Source organism: Schistocerca piceifrons, chromosome 7 (genome assembly GCF_021461385.2).
Source record: "Schistocerca piceifrons isolate TAMUIC-IGC-003096 chromosome 7, iqSchPice1.1, whole genome shotgun sequence".
Classification (NCBI taxonomy): domain Eukaryota; kingdom Metazoa; phylum Arthropoda; class Insecta; order Orthoptera; family Acrididae; genus Schistocerca; species Schistocerca piceifrons.
The window spans coordinates 317,655,419-317,674,192 of NC_060144.1; the positions used below are offsets into that span (position 1 = coordinate 317,655,419).

Consider the following 18,774-nt stretch of genomic DNA (forward strand, 5'->3'; position numbering starts at 1 on the left):
AAGGCCCAGTCCTCCCGCACTCCCTACTTGAATGGGACGGCAAGGTGTTACTGACATCCTACAGTTCGCCCAAAATTCCATGGAACGATCTACACTATCTGGCCAAAAGTATCCACACACCTACTATAGGGCGTGTGCCCGCCCTTCACGTTTATGATGGCGTGAACTTCCCCGGGGCCTGTGTCCACCGTACACTTTTACGACGGCTTGAACCCTGCTGGTGACACAGTGAGGTGTCTGAATGTCTGTGAAGGAATGGCAGCTAACTCTGCCTCAAGAGCCGAAACTAGAGAAGACAGTGATGTTGGCGCTGGGGTACGGAACGGAGTCGAGGTTCCAACTCATCTCAACGGTATCCCACTGGGTTCAGGTCGGGACTCTGGACAGACCAGTCCATTTCAGGAATGTTGTTTTCCACAACCCACTGCCCCACACAAGCTGCTAGATGACAGGGTGCATTGTCCTGATGGTACAATTAATCACTGTCTCCGAACTGTTCCTCCAGCGTACGTAGTACACAGTGCTGTAAAGTGTGTCACATCCTTCCGCATTTAGCGTTTGTTAAGCGCAATTTCGGGACGTCACCCTAACCACGAAAAACACCCTCGTATCATAACACCACCTCATCCGCACATCACTGTTGGCATCACAGATGATGGCAAGTGATGTTCTCCAGCCATTCGCCAAGACTAAGCCCTTCCGTCGGACTGCCACAAGGTGGAGCCTGATTGATCACTCCAAATAATTCGTTTCCAGTCACCTAATGTTCTGTAGCATCGCTCTTTACACCACCTCAAGTGTCGCTTAGAACTGACTACGAAAACGTGTGGCTTATGAGGAGCTTCTCGACCATTGTACCCACTGTCATTGCGCTACCGTCGCTTCTGGTAGCACTTTGAAACTCACGAGTGAATCCTTCCACTGAATTCATGCGATTTATTTTTACAACCGCTCTCCGCAAATCTAAACGGCCCTGTCCATCTGTATATGGAATCTGCTTGGCCTTGATTTAGCCCTGGTTTTTCCTTCACGTATCCACTTCATAAACACATCGCCAAAAATCGACTTAGGCAGCTTTAAAAAGAGTTGAAATGCTCCTGATGGATCTGTTACTCGGGTGACATGCAATGGTTAGTCCACGTTCGAAATCAGTGAGCTCTCCTGACCAACCCATTTTGTTGTTATTGATTTTCTTGACAAGACGATACTCCACGCCTCCTTTTATACTCGAGGGTCTGTTTCGCATGAGGTCTAGTGGTTAATTCCGAATTAGATAGGGGAGTGCGATTGTGGTTGTAGACAAGCAGTACTAACATCCTTGAATACACCGATAATATTGAAACAGCTACAGCCACAATGAACTATTTCATGTCAAGCAGATAGAATCAGACCACTTTACACGTATGATAAAAAGAGACGATGGAGGAGCATTACGCTGGATTTCTACACTCTGCTAACAAGGAGAACCCACGCCCAGCGACGAACCATATCGAGGAGATTCGACATACTAGTCGGTGCTACACGGAAGAAACTTCTGTGAAAGGCTTTGGCACGCTAAACTCCCTTGGTCAAAGAAATAAAAAATATATGAGGTCGCCAGTTAAGTGATTTTAGGATCAGGAGGAATCGTTGGCCGCGTTGGGTGTTAGACAATAAGAACCATAGTTGATTACGTAAGTGGGGTTCTTATTATACTTATGTTAAAAGATTCTGTCGTGTATTGAACAGTTCTCTCTTTAGTGCACTGTCCGTCGTAATCCTTGAGAGTTAATCGTTGAAACAAAGTCTGTTGCCAAAGTCGGAACTAATGGCTGTACACTGAAATAGTGGAACGTTAAAGATGCGCGACTCAGAGGGATAGCACACAGAGAAAATGGAACAAAACCCAGATACTCAGGCAAGAGGTATTCAAAATCAGTCTATTTAGATTTTTTGTAATGCACCAACCAAGTGTGAAAGCTGGACGAGTCACCGTAAGGACCGAGTGGTTGACGGCGAAAACAGTACACAAACCCGAAAGGACAAACCGAGAGTAATCCAAAACGTCAAAGTCGAGAATCTTCAGCTTCGTACAAGCAAGCCACAATAGGAAAGAAAGCAAAGCAATCGAGTAACTGTAGTTGAAAATAGCGTCGGCGATCGGAAAGCTGCGGAAACATCAACACGATTGGATGAGAAAGCATATGCCAACTGACGCAAAGTCAACACCACCACTCGCAGTGCAGATGCGAAACCAAACAACTCTGCAAATGTCTGAATGCCTCCGTTCAAATGGCTCTGAGCACTATGGGACTCAACTGCTCTGGTCATAAGTCCCCTAGAACTTAGAACTACTTAAACCTAACTAACCTAAGGACAGCACACACAGCCATGCCCGAGGCAGGATTCGAACCTGCGACCGTAGCGGTCGTGCGGTTCCAGACTGTAGCGCCTTTAACCGCTCGGCCACTCTGGCCGGCTGAATGCCTCCGTCTCGATCTGGATGTACAAATCCGGCGAAGATACTAAATGGTTAAAAGTTAAGATTATTCTAGTTTTCTCGTTAAGAAAATAAATTATTTTGGAATACCTGACGTCATTGGCTTCGTAGGACCTAATTTAACGATCCGAAGTCCAAGATAGAACTGCATCTCCGAAATGCATCCTAACTAATAAATATAAATCTTGTGTCCGGTTACGGATTGTTTTTGGTGTTCCAACGCATAAATTGGCTATCCAAATTGATTTATTATTTCGTTTTATCCACGGTAGTCGAACCATTAAAAATACATCTGTCACTGTCGAGAAGCTGGTACATTGTTACACAGTGCCTTGCCGACATCTGGAACCGTAATTCCGATCGGCACTGTCCTTTAGAAACCGCCTTCCCCAAAATTCTTCCGATCCAACTATAAGGCTTACTTTCGGGAATCATGCACACTTCGTGCATTACTCCATTACCGAAATCAATATCCAGCCACAACTTTACAGCCAACTGAGTTGTTTGTTGGGCAGTATGCAAAAGATGAATTTAGTATCGGTTCACTCAGCAGAGAATAACTTATGTATCTTTGGTAGAATTTCAGTCTTTTTTTTCATGTAAGACAGATGAAAATACATTCGAGTTCTTTGGAGTTTTTTTCTTTTGCTGGCTTCCATAAATGTAAGACTAATTTGTTATTACACTTAAGCTATATGCTACTAATTACCATAATTTTGGCAGATTTTGGGTTCATATTCATTCCAATAACCTTTCCTATAACCATGAATATTTGCGTGTTCGTAATTTTTGTTTCAGACATATTTTTCCCCTGTGAAGCATGTTCGGATCAAGTTATTCATTTTAGAACTTGCAGTCTTACCTGCTTGTAAAACGAATCCCGAAGGTTTATTGCTGTACATTACGATACATTTCGTCGTATTGTACCACACGGTCGTACATCATTGGAATGACTGCTGTCCAACAGTGTACTCTGCACCTGCATATAATTCCTCGAATACAAAAAGTAAAAGAAAAAAGCGCAGAACCAAGTATGGAGCAGTTTGGTACAAACAAGTATTCCAGTGGTTTTAAAAAATCTTTTACCAGCCATATTCAATCCCGAAACAGCTCTTGTAATATATTCCGTGGTAAGCAAACTAAACAATTAATCTCCACATTTTGACTTATACAGACAACGGAGTATATTGCAAGTAGTGAGTGCTATCGTTGGCAGTGTTCCCGTTTGAGAGTATAACCTTTGTAATACGCTGTTTCTTAGAAGGGCGGAAGACCTGGAACTGTCAAACTAAAGCTCCATTGTTTAGGCGCTGAATCATAATATCAACAAAGGCCGGCGTTACTTGTGTGACACTTCCCTTGTGTGACACTTCATTAACGACCTCGGTCGGTTGGATACTTTTCTGAAGGTAGACAAATTATTACCGACAGTAACAGGTGCTACTTCTTTACAGATTCGGATGAAAAACGTATTTTCTTATGGTTTGATTCAATCGCGAACACAGTTAACAGAATTTCCACTCCCCTCTCTGGCATTTCATCCTCTCCAAGACCAAAGTACTATTAGAGTCTGACACAACCACTGACACGCACCGTATGATGTGATACTTTATGCCGCGCGGGATTAGCCGAGCGGTCTCAGGCGCTGCAGTCATGGACTATGCGGTTGGTCCCGGCGGAGGTTCGAGTCCTCTCTCGGGCATAGGTGTGTGTGTTTGTCCTTAGGATAATTTCGGTTAAGTAGTGTGTAAGCTTAGGGACTGATGACCTTAGCAGTTAAGTCCCATAAGATTTCACACACATTGGAACATTGATACTTTATGGTTATGTGACCAATGGCGAAATTCGGAGGTGGTGCGGAGTGGCATCTATTGTTGAGAAGATGAAGTAAAGCAGTCTATGGTGGTGTAGACACGTAGTTTGTGCAGACCAAGAAACAATAGCAAAAGTCGATTTTCGTTTGAAGTCGATCGTAAAGGACCTTTTTGGATTCCGAGGCAACGCTGGCTAGATAACCTCCATATACATCTCAAGACAGCGGGTCTCTTTTTTGGCAAAGCACAAGTTCGCGCCAAATGCAGACAGAGCCGAAGAGGCAGGCTCCGCTACTTTGCGGGACAAAAGCTGAGCAAAAAGATGACTGTGCTGTACGAATTCGCTCCGCAGTCGGAAAGTGCACTATAACGCACTGGAAGTGCAGAGAAAAAGCTCCTAGTTAATTGATGGCAGGAGCTGCTGGTCGGCTTTGTTTTCAAGCAATAAGCTAATGGACCGCCATGAAATGAGTTATTACCGCCGCCAGGAGGACATCAGGGCGCTTTCACATTGGCAGTATACCAGAGAAGAATTAAACGATGATTACTGTTTCGATATGGATCCAGCAGACAATGAGTCATTAAGGTACTGGAATCATAATGAGTTCACTGACAGTCTGTTAGTACAGGAGCATCGTAATTAAAGTCTGGAAATATGCACAGGTCACAGCAATATACAAGAAAGGAAATAGAAATAATCCTCCGAATTTTAGACCCGTATCATTGACATCGACTGTTAGTATGTTATTGAAACATATACTGTATTCGAACATTATGAAATGCCTCGAACTAAACAATTTATTGACACTTCCTGGTAGATTAAAACTGTGTGCCGGACCGAGACTCGAACTCGGGACCTTTGCCTTTCGCAGGAAAGTTCGAGTCTCGGTCCAGCACACAGTTTTAATCTGCCAGGAAGTTTCATATCAGCGCACACTCCACTGTAGAGCGAAATTCTCATTCTGGAATTTATTGACACACAAACATCACGGATTCAGAAAATAGCGTTCGTTGTAAACACAACTAGCTCGTTACTTACATGAAGTAATGTGTACCACCGAAAGGGGACATGAAGATGACTCCGTACTCGAAGTAACGTATAACATCGACAGGGGACATCAGATTGGTTCAATCTCCCTAGATTTCCAAAAGGTTTGTGACACAGTTCTTGGTACGCTGCTACTAACAAAATTGCTTGCCTGTGGGACATCATCTCGATTGTGCGATTGGATTCCTGATTTACCGCCAGGAAGTTCCCGGTTCGTGGTAACTGACAGAAACAAAAGTGATATATGGGGCCCTCAGGGAAGTGTTACATGCCCTCTGCAATTCTCAACCTACATAAACGATTTAGACGACAATCGGAGAACTCTTCGTAGAGTGCTTAGAGAATATCCGTCGTTTGCCGCCTAGTAAAACCATGAGAAGGTCAAAACGAATTGCAGAACGATTCAGACAAATTTGTATGGCGCGAAACGTAACAATTGAGTCTAAACAATAAAAAGTGAGTTCCTCTGCGTGAGTATTAAAACAATCCATGAAAGTCAGGCACGTATGTAACGGTTTTCGATGTAACTAAATACCTAGAGTGCAAACAAGATAAATAGGAACCTATAACAAAGCCAATATCGTCGGGGAGGCGAACCAAAGATTCCGTTTTATTGGCGGAACAGTTAAGAAAAACAACAAATCTACTAAAGAGACTGCCTAAATTACGCTTGCCCATCCTCTTCTGGGATACTGCCGCGAGATAAGAGATAATTGCTAGATAGTATTGACAGAAAACATCGAAAAAGTTCAAAGAAAGGAAGAGTATTTTAGGCAGAGACAATAAGCCTGTCAGGATAGGAAAATCTAGGAGGTTAATTCAGACAGAATCTTTTTTATAACATGTAAGTTCTTATACAAATAGAGTTATCACGGGATGACACTGCAGTGACGTATTTCAGATAAAGAAAATAACTATTGCATTTTTATACTATGATGAATCTCCGAGGGTTAAAATTATTGATTTAGCAAATTAGGGTGTAAGAACGCCCATCAGGACGTTTATCGGAGGGGCAGCGCAGTGACTCCTTTATGTCGGGAGCAGTAAGACAATAAAAGACATTTGAACCCGTGAGTTATCACTCTTCTGGATCATTCTGATTTAATGAGGCTGCCACAATACAAACTTTCTTTCGGAGTAATAAATGGGGAATTATATCAGACCAGCTAGGGTTTCACCTGTCGTCGTCTCGTCGAACTCAGTGCTACGAAGGCATCACACATAAGTGGTGGACTTCCCGACCACATAGAATTATGACCAGCACAATTTTATTCGATAGACTTAACTGCCTCAGCTACTTTTTACTTAATTAATTCTGCTGCTGCTGTAACTTGTAACTGGAATACAGGCAGTTAATTACTAGTTTTTTAATATATCAATAGAAAAATTAGTAAGAAACTTTTATTATTCATCTTGTTCATATATCTATGTGGGTCGACTTCTTCCATGATGCTGAGAGACGTTTTTGAGCATTGTTCATGAAAGCACTGTGTTCAGAGTTTGCGATCGTGTGGGGTAGTAGAAGGTTTTGTATCCCGCCTGGAAGGCGGCGCGTGGGTCTGCTCCTGTAAACTGAAGGGTAGGCCGAATGTAGGAAGTGAGTAGGAGCAGGAAAAGGTGAATATCCTTCGGCATTGCTCTTAGAAATGGTTTTACTATGTCACAATATTAACTGAATACATAACTTTGCACTGAGGTGCGAAGCCTTAGACGCGTCGTAAGTAGTACATAGTCTCAATAGCAAGCGAAGTGTCCCGGCCGTCTGCTCTTGATCAAATGGGCGGAGAATCTGCAGCGGAGCTCGTAGATCTGGACAGCACCTGCTAGAGGGCGCTATCGTCGGTGTCGGTCGTAGTGCCATCTTAAGTACTTGCACCCACGCCGTAGCATCGTGTCTATTGATGCCACAGAAGGAAATATTATTATTTTACTTTGCAGCGTGCCCGCGACTGGCCTATAACCCACTACTGGAGGCCAGTCGCGGCAGTAAATTTTACGACCATGGAAGCGGCCGGTATTTTAGAGGGGAACGAATAGCTGACGGAAAATGAGATGAGAAAGTTCCTCTTGTCAACAACTTCAACTCCGCGACTCTGCAATAAAAATGGCACTGATACTAACGCGAAACTATAAAAATAGAAATCTGGGAGCAGAAAAATTGTTTCGACCCGAATAAAACGACAGCTTTCGTGACAAAAAGTGCTTGGTGCATTATAGGGTCGCCATTTAAATGTCCCAAGCATTAACGAACGTAAAACATGGCGAATATACACGGCCTGACAAAAAATTAAACCTCCCAGAAGGGGAGCAGGAAACGAAATGAAACTTCACGGGTTGAGAGGCTATGAGATGTTTATTTCAGTGAGTACAAAATCGAGTCAAACTTACGAAGAAATTGTCTGTATGAACCCACCTATAAGTATGACGTTGCGCCCCATATAGTCGCTTTGCGTACACTAATACGGTTGAGAAGGCAGTCATAAAACCTTGGTATCACCTGCTACGTCACACTGGCCCACAACTGTTGAAACTGGCGCTTGACATCCTAGGTAGTGGCACTGGGATGAAGTTGACGTCCGAGTAGGACAGATTTGGGGATCTTGCTGGCCACCAAGTGCCTCGGCGTCACGCAGACTTGTCATAGAGACATGTCTCACGTATGTACGAGCCTTGTCTTGTTGAAAAATGGCACCACAACACAGTCACATGAGATGTAACTCACGAGGAAGCAGGATGTTCGTGGCTTGCAGCTGTGCCGTCAGGGCTTCCTCAATCACTACAAGCCGTGACGAGAAATCATACACGAAGTCTCTCCATGTCATGGCACCAGAAGTAACACCGTTCTGACGCTCCTAACCATTGGAAGAATCGGACCTTTCCCCAGCTCGCCGCCACAGACACTGACGAAGATCATCCGGGAGAGTGCAGAACGGCTATTCATCACTGAACACCATGCGACACCACACGTCAGCAGTTCATGCTTCTCTGTCACGACACCACTGCAAATGCAACAGTTTATGTTCGATTACGATGTGTCTAAACATCATACTCCATTGTTTTATCGATGAATGTTATAGGGTTTGAAGAATGTTTGGTTTGATTACTTACTGGATTACATCATTCACTGATTATATAAACAAGTTTTACGTATTAATAGAATGAAGTCTTTTAAGAATTCCCTAAAACTTGTTGTTTTAATATCACTATAGTTTCTGATTTGGATTATGCTTTGCATATAAAATATGGTTTTGTAAAAGCTCTTTTTTTCAATTAGCATATCAGCAATTACTTAGTATTGTATATTCATGCCTTTGATTTACACAAAACGATTGCGAAATGTACTACCACAATGCCACCTGGTGGGCTTAAGGAGTAGCTGATGTGTTTACTCTTCATCTCAGTCTGTAGTCAAATGTTGTTTGGGCATGAGCACTTGTATTCGGTTCACAGGTTGTTTCTTTTAAATCTGACATGCCGATATCCTGTCATTTTCACGATCTTCACAAGCACATTCGTGACGTGACGTGATACAAAGCACAGATGAAGGAGATTATGTGAATTTGTAGAGTATAAGGTACGTTACTTTTCCAAGTGTATGGACAATTCATTTTGTACATTGTTACACTTAACTTGTAAATCTATTACCATTCCAGATTGGTTCTGCCATTGCCAATCCGAAGATAGTAACGTGATCTTACCGAGATCGGCAATAGAATTAAATGCTTTACTAGCGATCTCGGCTTTTTGGAGTTTTTCTTCTGCGTTTAATACACTGCAGATCGCCCCCATTCTGTCACCATGTCAGGAATGTATAGAGTTTATATTGTCATGTTAACGACAGCCTACCTTTGGGACTGTCATTCCCCAGTCTGGCTGCGACATGTGGTGTGAGATGATACAGACAATGTTGCAGGGAGTCCATTACTTGTTCTCGGATGGAGAACGCAGATGTGAAGATGTTACAATGAACATTTGTGCTCAATACGATGATCCTCCCTTGTGATGGTCAGACGTGGTCGACTGGAATCTTGATGACCAGTGTGCCTGCCCTCACTTTCCCATGCAGTTCAACATCAGTCCTCAGTCACATCCGAATGCCCCACAAATCTAGATATGGCATGATCAGACAATAGGATCCCTTCCAGACACTTTCGGGCGCTGATAACACTGTCTCATTCGAGGACGTGGCATCTCATTATCCTTCACAGCGATCATTCAACATCTGACCTTGTTCACGCCTCTTATATACTCTTCTAGGCCCGGTAGCGACACTAAACACGAACAACACTAATGCTCGCTGGAGGCCATTCTACTTGTCACTGAGAACTGCAAATCGTATCATTCATACAGGGTGTAACGGTTACAAGTGCAGATATTTCTGTTGGTGACTGAGGACGCTGTTGAACAACATTACATCAGTATTTGGAGCATTCACTGACTAATAATTATAGGTGTTGCAAATCGTATGTTTTTAGGTTCGTTACTACCTCGAAGCGCCAGCGGTCTTGCTGCAGTGGTAACACCAGTTCCCGGCAGGTCACCGAAGTCATACGCTGTTGGGTCTGGGTAGCACTTAGATGGATGACTATCCGGATCTGCTAAGCGCTGTTGGCAAGCGCGGTGCACTCAGCACTTGTGAGGTGAATTGAGGAGCTACTTGATTGAGAACTAGCGGCTCTGGTGACGAAAATAACAACGACTGGGAGACTGATCTGTTGACCACACGCCTTTCCATATCCGCATCCAGCTACGTCTGTCAGCTGAGGATTACTTGGCGGTCGATCGGTACCGTTGGGTCTTCAGAGACCTATTCGGACGGAGCTTAGTTTTGTTAGTACCTCCAAGTACGTGTGGCAAGAGTAAGCCACTTATGCCTAGGTTGGTTTATACTGGCACTCGTCGTTAACTTCGCAGCTCAGGTATGGACATATCAAGAACATCAGATCGTAAAGTTTGTGGCGTTTTTGGGGCAGACTGTTCGACGCAGAGAAAAAACAACCAATCCACTGATGTGAGTACATATTAAGGTACCAAGTATAAAAATACACTGAAGCGCCAAAGAAACTGGTACAGGCGTGCGTATTCAATACAGAGATATGTAAACAAGCAAAATACGGCGCTGCGTTCGGCAACGCCTGTATAAGACAACAAGTGTCTGGCGCAGTTGTTGGATCGGTTACTGCTGCTACAATGGCAGGTTATCAAGATTTAAGAGAGTTTCAACTTGGTGTTATAGTCGGCGCACGAGCGATGGGACACAGCATCTCCGAGGTAGCGATGAAGTGGGGATTTTCTCGTACGGCCAATTCACGAGTGTACCGTGAATATTAGGAATCCGGTAAAACATCAAATCTCTGACATCGTTGCGGCCGGAAAAACATTCTGCAAGAATGGGACCAACGATGTCTGAAGAGAATCGTTCAACGTGACAGATGAGCAAACCTTACGCAAATTGCTGCAGATTTCAATGCTGGGCCATCAAGAAATGTCAGCGTGCTAACCATTCAACGAAACATCTTCGATATGGGCTTTCGGACACGAAGGCCCACTCGTGTACCTTACTGACTGCACGACAAAAGCTTGACGCCCCTCTGGGTACGTCAACACCGACATTCGACTATTGATGACTGGAAACATGGTGCCTGGTCGGACGAGTCTCGTTTCAAATTGTACCGGGCGGACTGACGTGTACGGGTAAGGTGAGGACCTCATGAATCCATGGAGCCACCATGTGAGCAGGGGACTGTTCAAATTGGTGGAGGCTCTGTGATGATCTGGGGGGTGTGCAGTTGTAGAGATATGGTACCATTATACGTCTAGATACGACTCTGTCAGGTGACACATACGTAAGCATCCTGTCTGATCACCTGCATCCCTTCATGTCCATTGTGCATTCCGACGGACTTGGACACTTCTAGCAGGACAATGCGACACCCCATACGTCCAGAATTGCTGCAGAGTGGCTATAGGAACACTCCTCGGAGCTTAAAAACTTCCGCTGGCCACCAAACTCCCCATACATGAACATTATTAAGCATATATGGGATGCCTTGCAACATGCTGCTCGAAAGAGATCTCTACCCCGTAGTATTCTTACGGATTTATGGATAGCCCTGCAGGATTCATGATATCAGTTCCCTCCATCACTACTTCAGACATTAGTCGAGTCCATGCCACGTCGTGTTGCGACACTTCTTCGTGCTCGCGGGGGCCCTACACAATCTCTTCAGTGTATCTGCACTTTTACCCCTTACACCCTGTATCCCGCCAAGGATGTGCTCCTGTAAGAGATCCTACCGTGTCTTCTGGGAGCTTCACTTTTTTTTATCGGGCAGTGTAGTACTCACCGGCTGCGGACGGCGCACCACTGTGGAGTCCTGGCGGACGTAGATGGGCGCCGCGAGGTCGCTGACGCTGGACGATATGGAGAGCCGGCCCGGCACCTGCAGCATGGCCGCCGCCTGAGGCCGCAGGGGGTGCGACTCGGCGTGGTAGCCCTCGCCCTCGTCCGGGGAGCCCTCGCGGGACATGCCGCCCCCTGCGCTGCGAACACCACAATGCAAGGCAGCTGTACCACACAAGCTCTCTGTCAGTACACACTGATGAGCCAAAACATTACAGCCACCTGCTCAATAGCACTTGATCTATCTTCGAACGCAATACAGCAGTGAATCTGCATGGCATGCAGTCTACAAGTCCTTAATACACACAACACACACACACATACACACAGAAACGCAAAAAGACGCATCACGAAGAATGCATCCGAATGGGACGGAAATCAGTAGATGTGATCTAAGTGTACAGACAAACATATCATTACAGTTTCAGAAAACTGCATGATTAATTTAAGTAAAAGGGCTTCACAAATTGCGGAAGTCAACGACGTGTTGGTCCACCTATTGTCCGTACACATGCATTTATTCGGATTGGTATTGACTGACAGACTTGGATTTCCTCCTGAGGGACATCTTCGCAAATTCTCTCCGATTGGCACGTTAGATCGTGAAAATCCCGAAACTGTTGGAGGGCCCTGCCCTTAATACACCAAACGATCTCAAATGGGGAGAGACCCGGCGACTTTGTTGTCAAAGGTAAAGTTTGCCAAGCATAAAGACAACCAGTAGTAACACTCGCTGTGTGGGGGCGAGCATCATCTTGTCGAAATCTAAATCCGGGATGGCTTGCCATGGAGGGTAACAAAGTGGGTGAAGTACCGGGTGATCAAAAAGTCAGAATCAATTTGAAAACTTAATAAACCACGGAATAATGTAGATAGAGAGGTAAAAATTGACACACATGCTTGGAATGACATATTGCTAGACGCGTGAAAGGTCTCTTGCTCAGCCGCCACATTCGTCATGCTTGGCCTCCCAGGTCCCCAGACCTCAGTCCGTGCCATTATTGACTTTGGGGTTACCTGAAGTCGCAAGCGTATCGTGATCTACCGACATCTCCAGGGATGCTGAAAGACAACATCCGACGCCAATGCCTTACCATAATTCCGGACATGCTTTACAGTGTTGTTCACAACATTATTCCTCGACTACAGTTGTTGTTGAGGAATGATGGTGGACATATTGAGCATTTCCTGTAAAGAACATCATCTTTGCTTTGTCTTACTTTGTTATGCTAACTATTGCTATTCTGATCATATGAAGCGCCATCTGTCGGACATTTTTTCAACCTTTGTATTTTTTTGGTTCTAATAAAACCCCATGTCAGTCCAAGCATGTGTGTCAATTTGTACCTCTCTATCTACATTATTCCGTGATTTATTCAGTTTTCAAATTTATACTGACATTTTGATCACCCGGTACATTGTCGATGTTCCGTTGTTCTGTAAGGGTGCAGCGAAGAACAACCGAAGGGGCCCTGTTACGAAAAGAAATGACACCCCAGAACAGCAATCCTGGTCTACAACTACATCTACATACATTCTCCGCAATTCACCATACGGTGCGTGGCGGAGGGTATCTCGTACCACAACTAGCATCTTCTCTCCCTGTTCCACTCCCAAACAGAACGAGGGAAAAATGACTGCCTATATGCCTCTGTACGAGCCCTAGTCTCTCTTATCTCATCTTTGTGGTCTTTCCGCGAAATATAAGTTGGCGGCAGTAAAATTGTACTGCAGTCAGCCTCAAGTGCTGGTTCTCTAAATTTCCTCAGTACCGATTCACGAAAAGAACGCCTCCTTTCCTGCAGAGACTCCCACCCAAGTTCCTGAAGCATTTCCGTAACACTCGCGTGATGATCAAACCTACCAGTAACAAATCTAGCAGCCCGCCTCTGAATTGCTTCTGTGTCCTCCCTCAATCCGACCTGATAGGGATCCCAAACGCTCGAGCAGTACTCAAGAATAGGTCGTATTAGTGTTTTATAAGCGGTCTCCTTTACAGATCAACCACATCTTCCCAAAATTCTACCAATGAACCGAAGACGACTATCCCCCTTTCCCACAACTGCCATTACATGCTTGTCCCATTTCATATCGCTCTGCAATGTTACCCTCAAATATTTAATCGACGTGACTGTGTCACGTCGGGCTGAATGGCAGGGGCAGTCAGGTTGGTATTCTACCGCTATTCTGGGCGTCAGCAGACACGTCTTCGGCCTGGAATCTCATTGATTTGAGTAGAATTGTCTTCGGTGATGGAGACCCGTTTCGAACTCAGGCCCGACGACCAGTTGGAGGGATACCAACCTGACTGTCGACCGCCGTGTGGCCCGACAACCATTAGTCATGATCTGATGCGTCATTTTTTTTTCATAGCGGAACCCCTTTGATTGTCATCCGCGGCGTCCTTACAGCACAACGGTACGTCGACGACATTCTACACTCCACTTTGTTGCCCTTCATGGCAAGCCATCATGGGCATACATTTCAGCAAGGTCATTCCTGCACGCACACTGCTTGTCTTTGTGCTTGACAAAACCTACTTCGGCCAGCAACGTCCCCGGCTATCCCCACAAATGGGAACATTTGGAATATTATGTTTTGTGGCGGTGTTCGTAGCGACAAACACTTGGCTGTAGAAATGGCTTACGAAGTCACCGCCACACTTTTAATAGCGGGCCGACCGGTCCGCTGGAACAGTGAACAGAAAGATGAAAGCCCAAACACTCATATTAAATAAAAGTCGGTACTTATCTTTTATTAATGAAGATACAGTAACACAATAGTGAACTCCGTGTCTACAGAGATCTGTCTAGTTCGAGTCGGAGCGGCTAGGTCAGCGTCGGCTGACGACAAACAACAACTCTGCTGCGATGAACACACAACTGACTAGTAAGTACTCAATTCGGTGGCGAGTATACAACTGAGCGGCGAATACAGAACTGTCCTAGCGCTCGCGACTCCAGCGCTTAAGAAGCCAGAAGCCAGCGGTGGCGCGCGCAGACTTGCGGCGATTTCCTGTATCGCTGGCGCTGCTTATACGGACGGCGTCCGGACTTTGATGCTGCCAACCTTTTGGCAGCGTGCTCGGGTGGCATTACTGGTTAGGACATAACATTATGGGCAAGGCCTTCCAACCAGCTCGGGATTTTGAGGATCTAACGCTCCAATTGGACGAAGTTTGGCACGATCCATCAGGACGACATCTAACAACTCAATCAATGCCAAGCCGAATAACTGTTTGCACAAGGACCAGAGATGGACCAAAGCCTTATTGACTTGCTCAATATGTGGAGCTCTTTCTCTTGAATAAATAATCAAATTTTTCTGAAATTGTAATCATTACTTTGTCTGTACATGCACACATGTTCCTGTGGGTGAAGATAAATCGAATTTGGTGGCCCAGAATCAACTTTAAGTTCAATATCATGATCGTCAGATCACTGTAGCACTATTCCGCTCTTGTGACACCGTCAGTTATCCTGCTGGAAGAGGCCATTGCCGTCGGTACAGACATCAAGCATAAAGGGATTCTGACGGTCCCAGTAATGTTCACGTTGTACGGGCGGGACAGCGTACAGTATTTCGCTTTGCAATACTTTCTGTAAAGTGTCAAAGGGCTAATACAAGGGCAAGACATTCACATAAGTTGTTAATGGATACTTTCCTTATTTGTTCTCCACATCATTTTTGAATATACTGATAGATTATTTTAGTCTGTTTGTAGTTTATAAAGAGACACGAAACTATAAGTTGATGACTGAGATGACCGAATACAACAACTAAAGCTGCTATAGAACAAACAGGGAAAAGATAGCTCGTGCATTGACAGCTTCTCTCTGTCTCAGTGCTAACTGTAACCAAACGTAAAGAGCATTCTATAGTTACGGTAGAGATATTGACTCCAAGAAACGACTTAATGCCGGCGCTAAGCAGGATACACAATTTAGGGGAATAGAGAGGAACGATAGGAATCCTGAAATATACCATAAATAATAATATGACAATCAGCTGAAATTACAGAATTAAATGAAAAAGCAAAAAAAGAAATAATTTACGTTGGGACGGGGGTGGAATGTGTTATTAGCTCTTATTTCGTTATCGTAATCTTAGATACTACTATTAGGCGTCTGCTTACTTCGTTGTAATACTTATAGTCCAGATCGATTCTATTTGCTTCCTGCAACTTCTGTGTTTTCCTACGTATAATTTGATACCTGTGTTACTATATTCTTTGGTTCAACATATATGAAAGTAATTGTTCTTATTTTCCGTTTTTTACAAGAATTAGTTTGTGAATATAATTTTCGAAACTATGCCCTTTTACAATGTTAAGGTAGTGTGAGTAAAACAGGTTTATGCATAGGACACGTAGGACAGTACTGTATGTAAAACCTGCAGCGAAGTCCTTCCCCCACGAAAAAACTGTACACGGGAATGCAAAAAGTGGTTTGGCGCAAAGGACCGCAAGAAGTCTTTGCGGCACATGCAGTGGTCAGCATCCAAACAGTTAACATTCTGTGTGCCGAATGAGGCTGGATTTGTAGCAAGATTGGATAAATTAGGCCTCGGATGTGGATCTATATGTATTAGCTCGTGGAAATTATTGGTGTGCCATGAATCATAAAATTCCGGCGCCAAGAAGATAATTTATAGAGCATTTTTACATTAAGGGCAATAATTTCGCCGGACGACTTCATATTGGTGCTACAGAAGAACGCGACAGCCACCACCTACAGGACAAGTTAAGTCTAGTATTGCGTTTATTTGCCTCTACCAGTGATTTGCTTAATGTGAAAATACTAAATGATCTAAAATCTACTCTGTCTAGATTCCTCAGTCATTTAGCTCGATCCGTTCCTCTTCCTAGCGATACAGTAATTCCAAGCGTCCGAATTACTGAACGTCAGAATCGAAGCTGTTTTAAAAGTGTTCCGTTACTGTTTTGTATGAAATGCTTCATGTGACCAGTAAAATGAATAGTTAAAGTATTTCAGCAGAACGAGTGCAAATAAAAAGGCGTACTTACAATATTTAATTTTCTTTCTTTCCAAAATTTTTGCTCAGTACTAAGAGTAACATAACAGCTCTACATAACATAAAGAAGTATGTTCTGCAGATGAAAACATATAGTTCTCATATACGTTAGCATAACAGTTTAATGACCATTCCTATATTACTGTCTTTCAAAAGTAAAGTGTTAAAGCTAACTCATGGCTAAATTAGCTGTGCTGCTCCCTAATTAAGTGGTACTATGTAAAGAACATTATCTGTCTTGCTTTGAAACAGACAGCGTACATTAGTGAGAGAGAATTTTTTCTAAGACATTTTCAGTTTTTATGTGTGTTGCTCACGACTAGTTATCATACCAATACTTGCTACATTGGGTTGTTTCGTGTCCAATTGAGAAAACGGATTTCAAGTAACGCCACGTACAGCTGGTAGTTTCCTTGGAATTGGTTTGCTAATTAGGTTCAAATGGCTCTAAGCGTTATGGGGCTTAACATTTGAGTTCATCAGTCCCCTAGACTTAGAACTACGTAAACCTAACTAACCTAAGGACATCACACACATCCATGCCGGAGGCAGGATTCGCACCTGCGACCGTAGCAGCCGCGTGGTTCCGGACTGAAGCACCTAGAACCGATCGGCACAGCGGCCGGCTGCTAATTAGGCTGGCGACCGTCACTGACTCGCATGACTACAATTTTACTTCACAATCGCAATTACATTGCTTCGATTCCCTCTAGTATAACTATTCCTATCTTTCATGTGACGAAACATAGTCGGAATCCTTCCCATTAGTGCACGCTCACGGTGAAACTTTAAATTTCTTTCGAAAGAGTTTATCGAGGATTTGCCCACGCTGTAATAACCGGTAATGTTATGCACTCAGGTAAAAAAAAACCATTGGATAACGACACACACATATACATATATCGCGTACTCAAGGTAGAAAAGGGAAGTGCTTTGGTGAAGCTGTTATTTGTACTCAAGGAAATTATGTGAAAAAGAGTCCGACGTGATTATGGACGCACGACGGAAATTTACAGACTGAACGCGGAATAATAGTTGGAGCTAGACGCAAGGGGCAAATGGCTCTGAGCACTATGGGATTTAACTGCTGAGGTCATCAGTCCTCTAGAACTTAGAACTACTTAAACCTAACTAACCTAAGGACATCACACACATCCACGCCCGAGGCAGGATTCGAACCTGCGACCGTAGCAGTCGCACAGTTCCAGACTGTAGCGCCTAGAACCTCTCGGCCACTCTGGCCGGCGACGCATGGGACATTCCATTTCGGAACTCATTAGGGACTTTAATATTCCGAGATGTACAGTATCAAGAATGTGTCGAGAACACCAAATTTCAGGCATTACCTCTCACCACGGGCAACACAGTAGCCGACGGCCTTCACTTAACGACCAAGAGCAGCTGGGTTTGCATAGAGTTGTCAGTGCTAAAAAGAACTATGACTCTCTTACGGTAGCTAAATTGTGGTGTATCGGCTGGGAGCGGACTTTGTTTCTTGGAGTACAGTCTTCTCGCGACCGGGCCGCTGCTGTGAGGCTTCTTCCTTGGGTTGCAGTTTGTGGGTGAGTGACGCACAGTACATGGGCCTAGCCATCCTAGCCTGTCTTCACCTGAAGCTTTCCCCCTTCTCATGGGCTCACCAATACGCTGGCTCTTTTAGGAGCCCTCAAGCTGATTGGAAGTCAGCACTGGGAGCATTGTGGGGGCTACCAGCCCTCCATCTCTTAACCCCTATTAGTTGGGAGCAACAGAAAGAAAATGACCGCAGAAATCAATGTGGGACGTACGACGAACGTATCCGTTAGGGCAGTGTGGTGAAATTTGGCGTTAATGGGCTACGGCAGCAGACGACCGACGCGAGTACCATCGCTAACAGCACGACATCGCCTGCAGCCTCTCTGAACTCGTGACCATATCGGTTGGAGTCTAGACGACTGGAAAACGTAGCCTAGTCAGATGAATCTCGATTTCCGTTGGTAAGGGCTGATGGTAGAGT

General features: G+C 44.4%; 1 protein-coding gene across 1 annotated transcript in view; it reads right to left on the reverse strand.

The window, feature by feature from the left end:
• Positions 1-18,774, reverse strand: part of LOC124804987 (solute carrier family 2, facilitated glucose transporter member 1-like) — a 558,685-nt gene that overhangs the window by 500,706 nt on the left and 39,205 nt on the right. The window contains exon 2 of the mRNA XM_047265378.1: positions 11,689-11,884. Coding sequence (XP_047121334.1) covers positions 11,689-11,871 — 183 coding nt within the window. The 5' untranslated portion in view covers positions 11,872-11,884. The remainder of the gene's footprint in view (positions 1-11,688; positions 11,885-18,774) is intronic.